This window comes from Scleropages formosus, chromosome 25, assembly GCF_900964775.1.
Source record: "Scleropages formosus chromosome 25, fSclFor1.1, whole genome shotgun sequence".
Classification (NCBI taxonomy): domain Eukaryota; kingdom Metazoa; phylum Chordata; class Actinopteri; order Osteoglossiformes; family Osteoglossidae; genus Scleropages; species Scleropages formosus.
Window position 1 is genome coordinate 7,331,757 of NC_041830.1, and position 18,845 is coordinate 7,350,601.

Here is an 18,845-nt window from a genome sequence, read left to right on the forward strand (position 1 = left end):
CCTACATTTGTGAAAACTATCTCTACATGCTGCTCCAGTCTCAAGCCCAAACCTTCACTTTTGTTAATAAAAGGCTATTCAAGACATTTTTTGGACAATATGGAAAAATTCTGAAAGATGCCCTGCTTCCTCCATACAGGTGAATACAAAAAGAGACAAGAACTCAATACTGCCTGTGATCTAACTGTACTTCAGCCTCTGACCGCCATTCCCTGGCATTCACTTCACAAAATCCACGTTATCTCTCTGCCCAGGAATTGCTAATCCTGCCGGCAACACCATCAGAGGAATGTGCTCTATCTGTGGCATTAATTACTGTTGTTTGGCAGCTGCTGGACACCACTGAAGCAATTAAGTCTGGTCACACTCTGCGGCTTGTCACTGAGAGGGGTGTGCGTGTGGTGCGGTACATCACGTGAGCTCCGACGCATTATTGCAGAGAACGACACACGGCATTATTGCGTGGCGCACATCTCACTTGGTATGAAGGATGGAGGTTTCAGATAACAAAACAGGGGCTACTGTGGAAACAAAGGAGAAAAAAAAGTCAGGTGTCGTGGCATCCATGGAAACAGACAGTGGCAGGAGCATCCATCTGCTTGGTATTCACCCCCCCCCCAAAGCCTGTATGCCACAGAAGAGTCGCAATTCATGAAAGGTACCGGATAAATCAGAGGAGTCAAACGCTGCTCTAATAGCTGATACCTATCACTTTGGCCACCCTCTCTCTATTCTACAGATTCATTCCTGCCACTCCCATGGCTGCCCTGGAGGCCCTCACTCCCTCTCCACCAACAACCCTCCATCAGCAATGCTCCCACAGTCTGCTTTGACTGGGGCCTCACTGTTGCTGCCTAAATACTTCAATTAATGAAAACAAGGTAATTGAGTGCTGGTTGTTACTGCACTTCCCGCCGAAGATGTATTTATGCACTGTGGAGGCCTCCAGGTGCGAAGCACTGCTGTGATGCTGCGGGCAGAGTGCTGCTCAAACAGAGCTGTTGTTTGAGTTGATATGGGGTTTATTTCAGGATGAATCATGAACATACTGTGTCAAACAGAAAGGCAATGATGCACACCAATGCTGACTATCGATTTTCAGCAATGTCCTCCAAGGGAAATTTATTTCAGAGCATATGTTTTGCCTGCCACCCATACCTAGTAACTACTGGAGGTTAATGCCAAAAAAAGAAAAAAAAACTAAACTGGCATAAGAAAAAGAGAAATGTTAGACAATGCAGGATGGGAACTATAATCTGGATTTACGAGGAGAACTGATAGATCAGGGTTAATGAAGAGGAGCAGCTACATTTAAGTTTATTCATTTATCTGACTCTTTTCTCCAAAGTGGTTTACAATGTTAAGCTACTTAAAGTGATTTATTATACAGCTGAGTAATTCTTAGGGTAGCTATTCAGGGTAAGTAACTTGCTTAAGGGAACCACAGCAGAGTGGGACTCAGACCTGGACCTATAAAGTGGAAGGCGGTGACTCTGATCATTACACTGCCTGCTGCCCCAGTTAGCAGTTGAGAAGGAGGTCATGACAAACAGGAACAAACAGGGGTTGTAGTGGTCTTCCAGTCCAGGACATGGGTCTAAATTCTAGGCTCTTCTCAGCGCAGGCGAAAGAGCCCCGATGCCCTGAAAATGCACATGCATATCACTCTGTGTTTTTTCTTAAATTTATTTAGCATTTAGACATACATAAAAGGGCGGCAGGTGGCGTAGTGGTTAGAGCTTTTGGACTCAAAAAATTCAGGTCTAAATTCCACATTCTACTGCCGTACCCTTAATCAACCTTAAAAACTGCTCCAGTAAAATTTACCCACCTGAATAAATGGATAAACCATTGTAAGCAACTGAACAGGGTAACTGGATTTGGAGAGAAACAGCTAAATGGACAAAAGCAGAAGTAACACACAGTAGTATACTCAATAAACCAGTCCTGATGAAACACCAGGGCTACGTAATGGGCAGTATTGCACATGGAGATACGGAAGTATTTCAACAGGACTTTAAGCATGGGAAGTTTTGGCAAACTGTTGTTTGAAAAACCTCATTTAGATAATAGCACATCAACAGGTCTTTAATTCTGTGAAATATCTATAACACCATTTTAGCTATATTTGTTTAGCTGACATTTTTCTACTTGTTAGTGCTAAGCTCCTGGAACCAATTCCTGGACCACCCATTGGATGGAATGGAAGCACCATCAAGGCCAGCTCATAGCAACCACTCATGTGGTTTCCAAGACAAGGGAAGAACGAAAGTGGTCTGCCAGTGCCTTCTTTTGTGCATGTATAGGGGATGCAAACAGAAAGAGAACGATGCAAAGCCCACACAACCTGAGCTGGACTCAAAACTTTTAATAAGGGTATTAAAGCAGGAGCACTGAGATTCAAACCCAGGTCTTTTGAGTGCAAAGTGGCAACTTGAGCCACAGTGCTACATGCTGCCCAATAACTTAACACAGCATACAAATAAATATATGCCAGCACAGTGGGAAGATAATAAAGGCAGACAAGCTAAAATGCACAACTCTTAAGTACTCAAGCACCAGATGGCACTTCTAAAACAGACCATGTTTTCCTTGCCTCAGCCTGGCACCAATCTTCAATACTGGCGAAACAAAACCCATCAAGTTTGCCAAATTTGACCAAACTACCAGACGATGATGAGGTTTAAATAAGCATCATTGTGTCATAAGACTTTTGCTTGATTTTTCTATGAGTTATTCCTTCTCTACTTCTGGAGTACAATTTTGAATGACCATGTTATAATCAATTTTCGAAAGAAGTGAATGCAAACTTCCAGGTTGTGGAGGTGGCTAGGAATGCCTAGGAACAGAAATTCACAGGAATGTGGTATGTGTAAGGGGGCGCCGTGGCGCAGTGGGTTGGGCCGCAGTCCTACTCTCCGGTGGGTCTGGGGTTCGAGTCCCGCTTGGGGTGCCTTGCGACGGACTGGCGTCCCGTCCTGGGTGTGTCCCCTCCCCCTCCGGCCTTACGCCCTGTGTTGCCGGGTAGGCTCCGGTTCCCCGTGACCCCGTATGGGACAAGCGGTTCTGAAAATGTGTGTGTGTGTGGTATGTGTAGGGGGTGCAACCAACACCTCGCTAGTTCCAGCTCAGATGAACTGGGCCCCCCAGCACATGCATGTACTGCCCTTGGGACGCATGGTGTCGGATTCTGCAGCTGGCCTGTACGCAAAGTGAAGCTGACAGCTGCAGATGGTGCCAGAAGTTGTGTGTCGGAGGGAATTCAGTTCATAGGGAAAAGGTAAAGGGAGGCCGATCTCTGTGTAGTGAGCGCTCAGACATTAGCTTGGACAAAATTACATCTGATCATTTTGTCCCTGTTTTAGTCCGAAAACAATGTCTTTACTGTGTTCTTGGGAAGTGAAGGAGTGAGTGCTGGATCTCAGATTCTGTATTTGGTAGGGTGAGAAAGTTCTAATTGTTTAATCTGAAGGCAAATCAAGGAAATGATCTTGTACATAAAAATGCATCTACAAAATACCTTAAGAAAACAGTCATATCCCAAGATGCATCCATTCCAGTTACAAGAGCATGAGTTTGCGAGGAGTTTCATTCAATACCCCTACTTTATCCTACGAGACATTTCTTTGCATTTGCATGGACCAAATTTGGATTTTGTGTGCCTCCTGACATCCCAACTACGAGACATTTATTTATTTAGCACTTTTCTCCAAAGTGGGGTATAATGATTATTACCTAGTATTTAGCGGAACCTTTTGTACAAGATGCCTTACAATGCTAAATACACTGCACTAAACTCCCTATTTCTGAGTATCACATTTAATTTGAGCCTGAAATGCTCACAAAAGAATCTAAATATATAAAGAAACAAAAAACAAAAAAATGGATTTAACCAGTGGTGGGTAGCAGAGCCCTCTGGGAAAATTTCAGCAGCATGCCTTTACATGCAGCATATCTGCTGGTAATGATTTATGGCAATGCATGACCATCAAGGGAATTTCATTTCCACAATCAGCTCCATTTATAACGTGTTAACTTTGATTATGAACGCTTTTATGTTGCTTGTATGCACCATCTGCTTCTGTATTAGAAACTATTTCATTTCAGGAAGGAGAGCAAAACATCCTGCTTTGATAGCCCATCATGCATACTGATCCTAAAACACAAATAGTACCGGAACAAGTGGTGAGTGGCTTTGACTGCTGAAGTGCTGCTCCTTCGCGAGAGGATGGGTTTTGCCTGCTCCTCACTGTGACCTGAAGCTCACCTGTGGCTCACAGATATGACACTATTCTGATAATATTCTGCTGTCGTGTGTAGGGTCAGCCAGGGTGATAAGGTCTGGCAGGCTGTAGAGGTGTGCCATTGCAGCCGCCAGACCTCGTTCACATGTCAAATGGAGAAAGATTTTGTGTTCCACAAGGTGTTATGGGCTACTGGTTTTAACCATAACACAATAAAAAATGACTGATGAAAATGGAGGGAGGGGGTTTTGAAAAATGTTTGCAGAGCTTAAGAAACAATTCTAATCAAAACATGTCAAAGCTATGGAGATGCTGGTATGATGGATTTATGATTTCCTTAAAATTTTAAACTATGTAGCCAACTGGAAAAAAATAACACGGCAGATGTAACAAAGACCAAAAACCGTTTGTTCCCCAAAAATATGTGAAGTGAACATAATAATCCATTTCCAAACTTGGACATTAAGATGCCAGTGTCGGCATCTAGAAACAAACAAATTTAAACAGCTACAGGTATTTATGTATAATCTTGCAGCTCTTTCCACTTCTACAGTCATATTACTTACATATACTCATTTCTGTGAGTATTCAAATGCAACTGTTTGCACTGATTGCGTATTATTTATTCAAGTCTACTCCAAAAGTTAAGATATAGTGCCTGACCACTTTTGATGTTGTTTCCCCTGTTTTTGTGTTCTTCTGTATGCTGAATATGTCTGAAGGAGTGTCCACTGTGCCAAATTCCTTGTATGCGCAAATGTACTTGCCCACTACGGTTATCTTATCTTAACAGACAGGAAGGAGATCCTCAGGTGAATGGAGACTAAAAACAACTAGGCACATGCAGAAGGTTATGACAGGGTAGGAGCACTGCCTACATGTGAAAAGACATGGGCATCTCCCTATGAGATCTCAGCAGATCTCCACCCAGCTGAGAAGCAGCAGCAGCGACACCAACCACAGTTCTGCTATGTTAGGAGACTTCTATCTCTCTTTGAAGCTCAATCTACATTTAAACTGCCTATTTAATGAGACAGGGGGACACATTCATCACAAGTGTTTGGTTCCACATGGCTATAATACACACAAGAAGACGTACAACATACTGCGCCACCTGAGAATGAAAAGCAGCTAACATTACTTTTATAACGATGCATTGGTAATTTCAAATGTTTGAAATCGCTCTGAGGTCTGAAGTTTTTCAAGGTGAACACGAGCAGGAAGAAAAACTTTTTTCATTTTAAAAAAGGCATTAAAGTAATGTGGTGGAAACAAGTACGAACCATTGAAAGGTCTGTTTTGAAAGAACTGACATAAATGAGAATTCACTCTGCTTGGCGGTTTCATTAAGTATGTCTAAAGCATTAACTGCTCCTAACACTACACAGATATTCTTTGAAGGATTATCAGCTCCTATGGTTATCTGCTCGTACCACTACATATGTACCCCACTCCCTCTACTATAAAGCATTTGCAGCTCATACCTTGGCTTTGTTGATGGTGCAGTGCAGGGCGTTGTTCTCCTGGTCGTACAGCAGACTGAAATCCAGGGTCCCCAGCGTAGCTGTGAGAGGGAAAGACCTCAGGAATCAGACTGACAACAGACATTTCTTAAAAGCAACAGGCATGGACAAACTGCTTTTAGGTGGCAATAGTCAATTTGTGAAAAATACTCCATAATAAATCAGACTTGCTATCTGCACCACAAAAAAGTCTCCTCGCTAAACTGATTAAAGATAGAAAGAGATTCAGAACAACTATTTATTTCCTCACTATTATTCACTATCACTTCAGCCAGACTTCCATGTAAAACTGTAATAAAAAACACAAGTTTGGAAATTATTATTATTAACTTTTATTTAGCTGACACCTTTGTCTGACATGACTTATAATGTTAGACAAGCTGCTTTACAAGATTTATTGTTTTATTCAGCAGAGTATTCTTATTGTATCAGTTCAGGGTAATCAAAGGCACTACAGCAGGGGTGGGATTCTAACCTGGGGCCTTCAGCTTGGAAAGCAGCGGCCCTAATGCTACACTACCTGCTGTCCATCATGATTACCATCTGAAATCATTAGATTCATACCTTATGCATTTGGCCCAGTAATTTACATTCAAAAAGACATAACACAATCTTAATAAGGAATTTCCTTACAGTAGTAAATGAAAACTTGCCGTCAGCCTGATTGATAAAGAGAAAGGAGCTATACAGCCGTCTCTGTAGAAATGGAACAGGGCCCGTTCCCTTTGAAACAGTGTCTTAGTGTACAACACAGTCTAGCTTATGTATGAGGGGTGGCAGTTGGCACAGCTGTTAAAGCTTCCACTTTGCACTCAGTGGACCCAAGTTCAAATCCCACTTCTTACTTCAGCACCCTTGAGCAAAGTACTACCCTGAATCAATAGAGTAAAAAATAACCCAACTGTGTAAATAACTGTAACTAGACTAACACTTTGTTGTTTTGGATAAAAACGCCAGATGAATATATACATGCGTCCACAACCCTGACACTTTCATCTTCCTTGCAGTTCCAACAGAAACGATGTGATCATTAATTATGGATTCTAGTGTGTTGGCTGTTTCCCAGGGGAGCGGCAATGAGAACCTGATGATACAAAGGAATTGTGAGAACACAGCGTGGATTAAACCAGGTCTGCTTTCAATTAGGGGCGCATGGTGGTGCAGCGGGTTTGGCCTGTGCCTGCTCTTTGGTGGGTCTGGAGTTCAAGTCCTGCTTAGGATGCCTTGCGACAGACTGGCGTCCCATCCTGGGTGTGTCCCCTCCCCCTCCAGCCTTGCGCCCTGTGTTGCCAGGTTAGGCTCCGGTTCGCCATGGCCCCGCTCAGGACATGCGGTTGCAGACATTGTGTGTGTATCTTCAATCACTAAGGCTGCATATTAAGTTGTGACAACAATCTTTCACATATTTATAAGATGCCGTGGAAGGGGATCAGCAAAGCTTTGCAGCAAACTGCTTGACAAAACTTTTTTGAGTCCTCTGGATTATTTACATTGAATCAAATCCTTTAATCAATGTTGAGGCGTTATTTTTATCATCTGAAAAGGAACACAATTCTGGTTTTTTCTTATGATGAAAGTCACAAAGAGAGCTGAAACTGGGTGGATAATCAAAACCATTATATATGATTCAGAGCTGAGGGTTAATACCTTGCTCAAGGGTACTACAGGTGAGGGTGGAATTCAAAACTGTGACCTTTGGGTTCAAAGACAGCAGCGCTAAAACCACTATGCTACAAGTTGTCCTAGATGTTGCTGCTGCTGCTGCTGTTGTCATTGTTGTAGTTGTTACCTTCTCTTGGGAAATACCAAACCACTCTGTCTCATCTTCAATTCTTTGTTTCTGAAAGACCACTGAACTTGCAGGTCCCTTTTTGGCAATGTTAATGTGTTGGTGTTAACAGTCCTAGCAGTTAGTAGCTGACATCTCTTGGTACAATACACATTCATCTTTCTCAAGTATGCATGATGTTACTGTTTGCCCACAACTCAAAGCTTCCTACTGGGATTTTCTTGCTGCATTTCCAAAAAAAAAAAGTTACAAAACTAATAAAACTAGATTAAACATTTAGCTAGAAATTAATATATTTGCGGAAAATTTAACACAAGAAATCAGTACATGGAGGAACAGAAATACTGCAACAGAAAACATACACTTTTCTTTGATAATCAGGTTCTTACACCTGACTATTTTTTATACATAGCAGCTCTATCCATTTTTCTGTTTAGTGTATCTAAGGGCTGTAAATACTGGTATGCGAATGAAATTCAAGGTTTCTAATCAAGACTATCTTTACCCAAGAGTACACCTATTTACATGTTTGATTTAGTGAACATCTCCTCTATTATCTTCACTCCTGGTCTTCCCTTCCACTTCTCCATTTAATGCAAGAAATATTAAATATATTTTTCTTGGCTGTAGAGTGGAGTGACAGGACTTTTTTGTGTAATGCTTAATTAAAAGAACACTGAACACTGGTAATAATAATTTGCTGCCTTGTGATACTGCTATTCTGGGTGATTTCTTACGTTTCTGCACAACTGAGTCAGGAGACCGTGGAGCAGAAATATTCCACAGGCCAGGAAGCCAATATTTATTAGACAATGAAGTGGCTATACTCTCTGGATCATCTCCAATGATATGGTTTAAGCAAACACATAAAATTTAAAATAAAAATGGCACCAACAATTCACTTCAAAATCTATGAAAGTTCCAGCACCAAATAAAACACAGGGTTGAAGACTCACTAATATTATCACTACTGTAATCCCTCTGAAGTTATGGGACTTATTTCCAGCTGAAAGGATGATTAGGACAGTAGGCCTCGAGAAATTAATAACAGAATGTGGGAAGAACCTGAAATGTCAAACCAGAGAGGGCTCTGTTAAAAGAAAAAGCCCGTGTTAGGAATTAACTGCAATTGTGAGGACACTTGCAAGATAATGGCTGACCTACAGTCCTGCTAGTGCCTCAGGGGTTAATGGTATCATCAGCAGAAGAAATCAATTCTCCTGCTACTGGTTCTCTCATCTTGAGAGGAGGAATAAAGCCCAAAACCCTATAGCGCTGTCCACACAGCTACTCAAGAGCCTTAATCAGGTATCCTCAGCACTGTTTTAGGAGGATCGTCCAGACCCCTCTTACGCTGACAAAGGTAAAAAAAAAAAACACACAGACACAAGGGCTGGGCTTAAAATTAGACCTAGCAGAACAGATATACTAGGTTTGCAGCTGTAAAACACACATAGCAGGACAGGCAAGAATCTAATCCTGACAAACATCATAAGGCTTGCTAATATAAGCAAATGTTAAAATGATCTGATCTTACACAGTTTTTAAATGTAAAGCTGGAAATGCTTTAGATAAAAGGTTCTGCTTTGAAACTCCAAAAGTATAATTCTTGTTTTTAAACAGGGCTTTAAACTGGAAGAGTAATGCAGGTGGTTCACATGCATCAGTAATTCAGCTGATGGATTTCTCCAAAGCAACCTAAAATGTATTTACCAGTATTCACCCATTTATACTGCTGAGTAATTTTTATGAGAGTAATTTAAGGTAAGTACCTTGCTCAAGGGTACTACAGCTGGAGCAGGGAATTTGAACTGCAGAAGCCCTAACCACTATGTTACCAGCTGCCCATTGCCATTGCCTTGTGCAGTGTAAACTGGAGAAAACCCATTTGAACACAGGTACAACATGCTAACTCTTTCACTATTCTTAATTGGCACCTGGCACAGCAGGTAACACTGGTGCCTCATACCTCACGGCTGTGGTTTAGAATCTGTTTTCCAATTTAGCTGTCTGGGTGGAGTTTGTATGCTCTTCCCATGTTCACGTAGATTTCCACATGCGTGAGAAAGGCAATGGTAAATCACTTCTATACCTTCCCTTACCCTGAAAATAATGTGAACTGTCAATTTAAACAACTATTTCATTATATTTTATTTCTGCTTCTGTGAAATTTAACTGAATTAGTATCAATAAACAGTTTACTCTCTTTATGACAACAGAATAAATGCTGAAATCAAACTAAAACAGCCTCTGTTCAGATTTTTCTTTCTGCATGTTCACAAGTCTGTTTAAGTCAGACTCATTATTTTGTATCAGCCATTCTGTATCAGACTATACTGTATATGATAGTAACTCTGCTAGCATGGCTCAGAAGATATATCTGAAACACTAATATTACATCTTCTCACATAGTTTAACACCCTAACACTTACTAAGCCACGGCCCAAGGGATTTCCTGGGCATGGCACTGATATCTCTAGATATGTATCAATTAAATTAAATTAATATCTCTAGTATTCTTTGTGGGGGTGGACTCATGCTTCCAGACAATGTAAATAGAGCTATCATTGCTCTCCAACATGAGCTGGCTTAGGTCTTCCTAAGCTTTGCACAATAAACAACAAAAAATTGCTGAGACATTATATTTTGACATCTTCAAAACTTCAGGAAAGAAAGCATATATGTACAAAATGACTAAAGACAATATATACAACATCATGGTTGAACTGGGAAAAATACTTATGCCAATATCATCAAGGACTGATAAAGGCTTTATGGACCACCATGCATTATGGCCAAATTAAATTGTATTGTGCTTCACATCCTGTGTCTGAATACACTGCTTTCAATAAATCCTTATTTAACTGTAAATGATTATACTTTTACCAAAAATAAGATAGGAAGAATCAGTTAAAATTGGTGACTGTAGTGACTTACATGCATTGTCATCAGTGGCTCTATGGGATTTTTAAAGTAAACCTTGCAATATTAAAGCCAACAAAGCCTATACATACTCCTTTCATTGTAAAAGAACAGGTTGTGAGGAATCAATTTGCAAGGTGATTTTCCTAAGCATATTCTGCCAACCTTATAGCTCAGGCCATGGTCCATATGTGCTGAATATCTATAGACATATTTAACACTGCTTTGTGGTAAAGTTTGGCAGACCTGCAGTGTGGAAAGAAAGTGATCAGATTGACAGAGGGCGTTAAAGAAGTTCAGTGAGATGTGGATAGTACTGCAGAGAAAACAGCTGATAGAAAGCTTCACATGGGGGAAAGAAAAGCTTAAAAATCTAGACAATGGTAAGAATTTCTGCCAAGTCCTCTCAAATGTGGCAGCTCTGGCAGCATTGGAGGGATTGAACCCAAGACTGCAGAACATGCATGTCGGTGTGGGTGGACATTGAGAGCAAAGGAACAACACAGATGGAAGAGTTAGGGTCATCCATTGGTTTTGATCTTACAAGTTGGAGGCTAAAAGCTGGCATATGGCTCTGTAAGTCAGAGGAGGGGACATTCCCTTAACTGGGCTTTTATGAGACATGGGTACTGTGACCTTCTGACCGTGTGACACCCCACCCCAGAAACATCTCATCGGCCTCATTAAGATCTCAACCATGGAGTTCCTTCCCTGGGGAAAAAGGGCGACACTGGAAAGCACTGAAATGGGAACTTGAGCTCCAGCCCAAATGGCTCAGGTGGCACCATTAAATCTCTGTTCCACAGAGCGCACTCCTTTGTGTAAAAATGTCATTGCATTGCTCGTAACCCAGAGTGCAAGGCCAGCACGTTGAAGCTAGTCTTCGAAAAGATAGAGTCTGTTTTTCATTTTGCAGTTCAGATGTATGACTTGTGCTGTAAGTAAATTAGAAATTATTTTAGATTAAGGAATGATACGGTCTTAAAGGCATCATTACAGAATAAGTGTAAAACAACTAATCAACTAATCAACATCATCCACATAACACAGAATAAGTACTCAAAATATGACTCCAAGAAAAAACCAAATGAAGGTGAAAGAAAGAAATGTGTTCAGTAACAAGTGTTAACAGTGCACTACTTATGATAAGAGGATTACTCAAAAAATGAAAAAAAATGTAAGTTTATTTGCAGAGCTTTAAATGTGATTCTAAGGGCTGTAAAAATAGTAATTTCAGCTGTATTTAGAAAACGACTTAAATAGCTAACCTCCAGATATGAGCTGTGACCACAGATTTTTATAACATGACTGACAAATGATAGCACATTGTCAACTATGCCATTCAGTTTAACGCAATTATGTGATACATTTAAACAAATTCCCAAACAAGGCTTAGTAATTAGAAACTCTGCAACAGTCATCAGCAACAACAATACATGAACAACAATGGTTCATACCTTTGGCAATGGCTATTTCTCATTATTTTTCCACTGAGTAGTTTTATTAATTCCAACAAATGTGATGTCAAAAATAAAACTCTGTACCGTCTCACAACCCAGGGAAACATACAAGCACAGACGGTTGTAAATAAAGAGGAAACTGTGCAATAAATAACACAGTTACATAATAGAGAAAAGCTGTACACTTTGCAGAAAACAAGGCATAAAAAATGTGATACAGTAAATGAGATGCTAAATAATAAAAACCAGGACACATATTGGTAAAGGAGCAAAACAACTCATGACACGGCAGTTGTTACCGGGCAATAAAAGGAAATTTATTTCCAAATAATTTTCTGTGGCATAAAATGCAGCTTCTCTAGGGAAAAAGAAACGTATGGATAACAACTGACTTGATGAAATCGCACTGAAAATCACTGCAAGGCAAACTACATAGAGCCAAATTATGATGAATTAACAGAAGGATGCTGAGGGGAGGGCAGACATAAGCTATGGAGCAGATCGACATTTGAAGGAGGTCCCACGGGGGGCCAGTCTTCTTAAACGTGATGGGAACAACTCGCCTGCTGCTGTGAAAACCCCCCCCCCATCTAAGGGCTGGAAACACGAGCTGGGCTGAAGACCGTATGAGGGGGCATGGAACAGCAACAGGTGAGCTGAAATCAAACATAGACTAAACATTTCATGCCAAAATCACAGAAGCTGAATCTGTAGTGGGAAATATTCAGAGTCCCAGACCAATTTTAAAATCACCTTTCTGCAGATAAACGTCCAGATTTCAACCTCATTTTCTCCACTTTTCAGCAACTCATTAACCTGAAGAAAAAAAATGAGTATACTACAAAATGTAGACAAAACATCTACGTCTTGTACTGCAATATCAAGCAGATTCCCGAGGTCTGCAAGAAAGCCGAACAAAGGCAAAGGCAACCAGCAATATCAAACTGCTCTCTGACAGATAGCAGATTGCAGACTTATCCATCTCATCTAACCACTTACTCTTTCATCACTCCCTTGTCTCATCTCCAAGGGCAGTAAACCCGTACAGTATAAGAAGAAAAACGTAACTTCTTAAAAGGTACTTTCATTATCCTGCTCCTAATTCATCTCTCAGCTGGCACAGCAATCTATAAAAGGCAGATCACAAAAATAACCAGAACAATGTTATCAAGGCCTTATCTTCAATCTCTATCTTAATCTTCACCCAATACATATTTGTCCTACCACATAACCTGTCAGCTAACCGAGTCTGTCCCTTTCTCCCTCTTTTGATTCTTTCCCGTATCAGCAGAAAGAAGCCCATGCTCCCGACTACTGGCACCCACACACTCAGAAAAAATACCTTTGCTGATTAAAAGAAAAAGTAATTTAGTTCCACTACTGCCAACAAAAACCATTTTTCATAGAGAGATGGAGAAGGAGAAAGAGAGGGCAAATTCTAGGGAATCAAAGCAAAATTGAGGTGCTAGCAGGACTGAAGTCAGTCAAAAACAAGCTATTGCACTCCTCTGTCAAGCCTCCTGTCCTTGGCAGCTGGACTTGTTTCATGACTCAGTCTTTTTTCAAGGGCTTTCACATAACCGGCTTTGGGGATCACTGCATCCAGACAGCAGCAGCCAGGTCCGGCCCAGGATGGCTCCCTAGCTCGCTGCAATTATAGGCACAGTTGGTGAGATGCTCCTTTATTGCCTCATTGGCAATACACTGGCATATGCTGGGGCAGGAATGTTTTTTTGCACCATGTCACCAGGCATCTTAACCATATCTGGAATCCTGATGAGGTATGAGGAACAAGGCATTATTCAGTTCAATTTTTGTCAAACTGTAAATAATTGACCAGGACATTATGCAATTGCCCCATTATGGACATTATGGAATATAAGATAGGTCATGTTAATAGAAAAAAGTAATAAAAGATATATTGAAGACCTGACCAGCTATTAAACTGTAGATGCCAGGATATGCAAAGAAACCATGCAACTTTAACACTGGGGCACATCAATACACAATAACATGTAACAATAAAATTGCAGTGTGTTCCCCAAAGCTAACTAGTTAACCCCACAATTTGCCTGAGGGAAAAACTTTATAATTTACTGACCTCACTGGTTCAAACGGCAGAAAGCACCAACCTTTTTGTTTGGGGTGTGGACTGACATTGACTTGCCACGTTCTTCCAGGACAATGGAACACAAAGTTATGTCACAGAGTCCAGGATCTGAACAGTCCCCTTTCAATCCAACCATTCAGACAATTCTGTGCCACATTTTGGGATCATTTGGCATTTCATCCTTTTCAGCATTGCACTAAAGAGGCAGCTGCCTTGGAGCAGATAAACAAGTTCCATGAGAAAGTGTGTTTTTTGATGATCGGATAAAGAAATATCTGATGGTTTAACCTAACAAGATTTCTATGGCAAGTGCTGGCCTGCCACAACCTGTGCAGAAGGTCACAAGCAAATAAAACTCCACTATCGAGCCGTCTCAACCCTCCTTCTCATCTGTTGTCTGGAAGATCCCCAGCGCGTGATCAGAAAACAGTCGAGGCGTGTGAAATTACCGGGTTGGAGAAAAGAGAAATATCCCATCAATGTGCATCTGGTTGAAAACCAGATTGCACACAATGAAGAATAATGGGGCATTTCATGAAATGGGTCAATACTGAAGAGGCTATGCAGACACCAATGGGACTGGCTGCAACATGTCATAACTACAGAGTATGCTAAGATATCTATTCGTGTCATTTGTCATCTCGAGTAAGCATGGTACTATCACCTCCATGAGACAGGCAAAAGCATGGGAAAGAGACTAATAAGGAATTTGACTTCTAACCACACCCTGAGAGAGGAACCCTTGTATCTAACTTGAACAGCATTCAGATTCCTTTATGAATATCAATGCTTTAAAACAGTGAAAAATCAAGAGACCTAAAGAAAACTGAGTGAAAACATGATATTCACTGTGGCTCCTTCTCAGAAGATCACTGAATCTGAACACCACAGTGTGGTACGTTCCCTCCTGTTACTGTGCTCAGTAGGGTGGGGATAGGTGTACTTGTGGTAGTTTTTTGCTGTTCGAACACAAATCACAGAGCACAGCTACAAAACACCTGGAGCACCATGACAATTTGCAGGGCTGCGAGCCAAAGCTGGCTAAGGGAGCAGAGGACCCATAATCCCCTGCAGTCAGTACATGAAACTATGAAAAGCAGTTCCTTCAGATTCAGTAGCACCCTTCCATATGCTTCTGTTAATTCCCTTGTATAGTTTGGATGCATTACAGGTCGTTTTCTGCTTACGGAACGATTCTGTTCAGAGGACGTTGTCATAAGTTGACTTTATTGTAAGTCCACAATCCCCTTATATGAACTCAAAGGATATGTAAACAATGAACGTGGGTGAATGCTCCGTTGTATAATGGGCTTTGTTATATTTTTTTCTATAGTTATAGATAGCTCATGTTAAAAAAGACCAAAAATGCAGTCACCCAAACACTGACTGAGACCAAAAAAATGACAGATATAGTGTCTTGCTGCAGTGTACCCAGGCAATGTTATTGTACAGCAGATGGTGTGTGTGTGTCATTAGACTTTACCAAACACTAGGACTCAGACATAATATAAAAATGTTACTAGGATGGCGATCATAAGTCGCATATGTCATAACTAGAAGAATATGTGCATGCCATTAGCAGTTCTCACTACTCTAACATCTGAAAGAATGCAGCAAACCGATTACGTGACTCGCTGTAGATGTTGGACTGCGGCTGTTGTAGAGATGTTCACTTTCTGGCTCTGAAGGGACATCTGGCTCCTCACAGATAAGCTGGTCAAATGGAATAGGGCCCAACAACCTTGCATTCTTGAATGGAGGTGGACAAGATGAAGAAGGACAAAGAGGCAGTGACCCACCTCTGCAGGAGGATTAATCTGTCAGAGCTCTTGTGGTTCAGCCATATTAGGACCAGCAGCACATTTTGGGTCAGGTTAAACAAGATTAAACAGGGATGGGGCAACTGCACTGCCTCCTGTCGGGTCCCTCTGTGGAACAACACAGTACTGCATAGATCAACCTATACTGAGTAGATCAATCTATAACCTATAGCTCATCCCATAACCTGTAATAGTACATCTTTGGGCTCAAGCTTGATTAACTAGTGTCCTTCAACCAGATTTTCAGTTCAACTGAATCATAGTTATTCAGAGTTTATTACATATGTTTATTATTTAATCTTTACTGTTTTGCTCTGTCGAAAAGTCACTAAGTTCTGAGACCGGCTGCCATGTGGCTTGTAATTGCAGCGGTGTCACACAGTGGGCAGCCTATGAAATTACTGACCGTGCCATGTACACTGCATTCTAACTGTATTCTAATATTTAAATCTTTTAATTACCTGGCAGCATTAAAGCAAGAAAATTAGGACTGTTGCTAATTATTCCCTAGTATTGCCTAGCATAGCTGAGGAACTCCCTGTGATACTATACTGTGCCTACACAAAAATTGAACAATGAGCTGTCCAGATAAGATGCCAACTGGGCATTGTTTCCAGAAGCCCTGTCATCAGAAGATATTAACTCTGGAAAATAAGAAAAGAAAAAAAAAACAAATGTCTGGGAACACTGCAGTCAATCCATGCTAAGAAAGCCGAGCTAATGGCTGCTGTCTTCATGCCACTAGGCACCTTTTGCTATCCAAGACTTTATCATCACAAGATCAATCACTCTTCAGTCCAACAAGACACTTGATGTGTGAAAACCCAGGCTGTTTACCAATGTCAGAACAAAGCAGACCTAATAATGTAAGTGCAAGGCCAGACTTTGGGGGAGGTGTAGGTGGATGGGGACGTCTGCTGGTCACCACCACTTTATCTGCGCTGTGCAGGGAGGATGGGCGTGGTGCACACATTCATCCACTCAAGGGAAGCTGAAGGCTTCTGTCCTTGCTGTAGAGCTGGAGAAGTAAAGCTGTGATCAGTAGACAGGCTGGCTGGGGAATAAAGGATGCAAATTTCAGTCAGGAATTTCCTCTTTATTTGAGTTAATCGGGCAGAACCAGAACCAGCTGGAGAACAGGGTACTTTCATTCACTTTCTAACCACGAGAACCAGGTTCTAATTGGATATTACTTCTAAATTAGAATTTGAGGAGGGAAAAATCATTCTTAATGCCATTTTTTTGCTTTATTACCCAAAGCCTGCCTCCTACTCCAGTGCTTTTTCATTTGCCAAGAACTAGCTGTCTCCATCCTGAACATTTCTTATTCCCCCTCTTTCATTTCCCTTTTCAATTGTTATTTCTCAAAAATCTCCATGTAGTCAAAATTATTTTGAAGCTAAACGTACTATTTGCCCTCCATCCTCTCAAAACTCTTCATTTTCGGCACCCATCTAGTCACAGAGTGGTTGATTCTTTTCATCATACAAACGAACATTAGCAACTTAAAGACAGTATGTGTGTGGTGAATGTCACGTGTCAGTGTAATATACTGTATTGTGCCAAAAGGGCATTCAGCTGTGCCTAACGTCCATCTAAACTAAAAATAAAAGAGACACTCGTAATTGTGAAATCTGTGTACGAACAGATTTTCAAAATGTGTAAAAAATGTGTAATAGCATATACCTCAGTGTATGGCTTCACAATCATGCCATTTTCTCATAGTGACAAAAACATATATGTGCCAAGAACAGAATTTGAAGTTTCCACTTTCATTCTGTGAAACAGAAGTAAGAAGTCAGTAGTAAAAGGTTTTTAATTACATTCTTTGACCTTTGAATTTATGAAAGATTAGATCCTTTCATAGTTGTCTCAAGGTTTTATTCCCAGATGCCATTGAACTCTAAGAATGAGGGGCTAACCAGAAAGCCTCTTTTATAAAAGTGAGATTTTACCTTTGATTGACTGGGAGTTGATGAGGAGTATTTCCATCTCTGTAGGCTGAAATCTGTCACTTCCCTAAGTGAAGCTCTTTACATATGGTTCACAGGAAGGTATTTATAAAAAAAAAAACTTGGAAGATCAAGCTTATTATCTTATTCCTTGAAAAGATATATTTATTAAATAATGGAGGAAATGTGTATGAACATCTTACTTACGAAAACTACTTCAGGTGCTACTTTTTCAGATCATAGCAGAAAACTAATATGGAATGGAAGCAATCATTGTAGGTAATATACTGTAATTTTTACAATCCTTAGTATGATCATGTAAATTGTCAAGTATTTGGTAGTATTGCCAATCTAGTTAACTTCTTCACAACAAAGACTACTCTTTAAGGCAATGGAAATGTTCTTGGACTTACATTTGTACTTCAGCCCACGTGGGTTCAACTGAATGAACAGTAATGTCATTTTGATAGGAGTGCTACTGAAAAGGCAAACATAATAATAGTTCCGTTATATTTCAAGAACTGGAAAGACCAGTCCATCATATGCAAAACATGCTCAAGTGACCTTTTTAGATATCATCTGCATACAGCAAACACAGACAACCAGACTTCATGCCCACAATGTTTACCTCACTTTTAACCAGTTCAGGCCAGTTAAAATGCAAAAAACCAGAGGAGACAAAGGACAACCCTAACTGGTTCCTGCTCCCATGGAGATCCTGCCCAAGGTTATCCCGCTGGTACAGGATTATATTTGGGTTACAGTAGAGTGACAATCTAATAATTAAAACAAGGTATCAAAAACCAAGACTGCAAAAAGTTCTGTGTTATTATTTTTTCATCCTGAAAGCTTTCTGAGCACCCAAAGAAAGTCAGCATGTATTTTTTCACATTAACACTATCTGTTCCAGAAGTATTCATATACAGGAGGACACTAAAAATACGTAAGAACAGGAAATTTACGCCTTTTTCATTAACAAGACAGTTTTCACCAAAGCGACTTACAGTGAATACAATTTAGTATTT

At 40.6% G+C, this 18,845-nt stretch overlaps 1 protein-coding gene across 1 annotated transcript in view; it reads right to left on the reverse strand.

Annotated features, from left to right (window-relative positions):
* Positions 1 to 18,845, reverse strand: part of LOC108928060 (double C2-like domain-containing protein beta) — a 75,501-nt gene that overhangs the window by 41,221 nt on the left and 15,435 nt on the right. Inside the window, exon 2 of the mRNA XM_018741829.2 lies at positions 5,729 to 5,808. Within this exon, the coding sequence (XP_018597345.1) occupies positions 5,729 to 5,808 (80 nt within the window). The remainder of the gene's footprint in view (positions 1 to 5,728; positions 5,809 to 18,845) is intronic.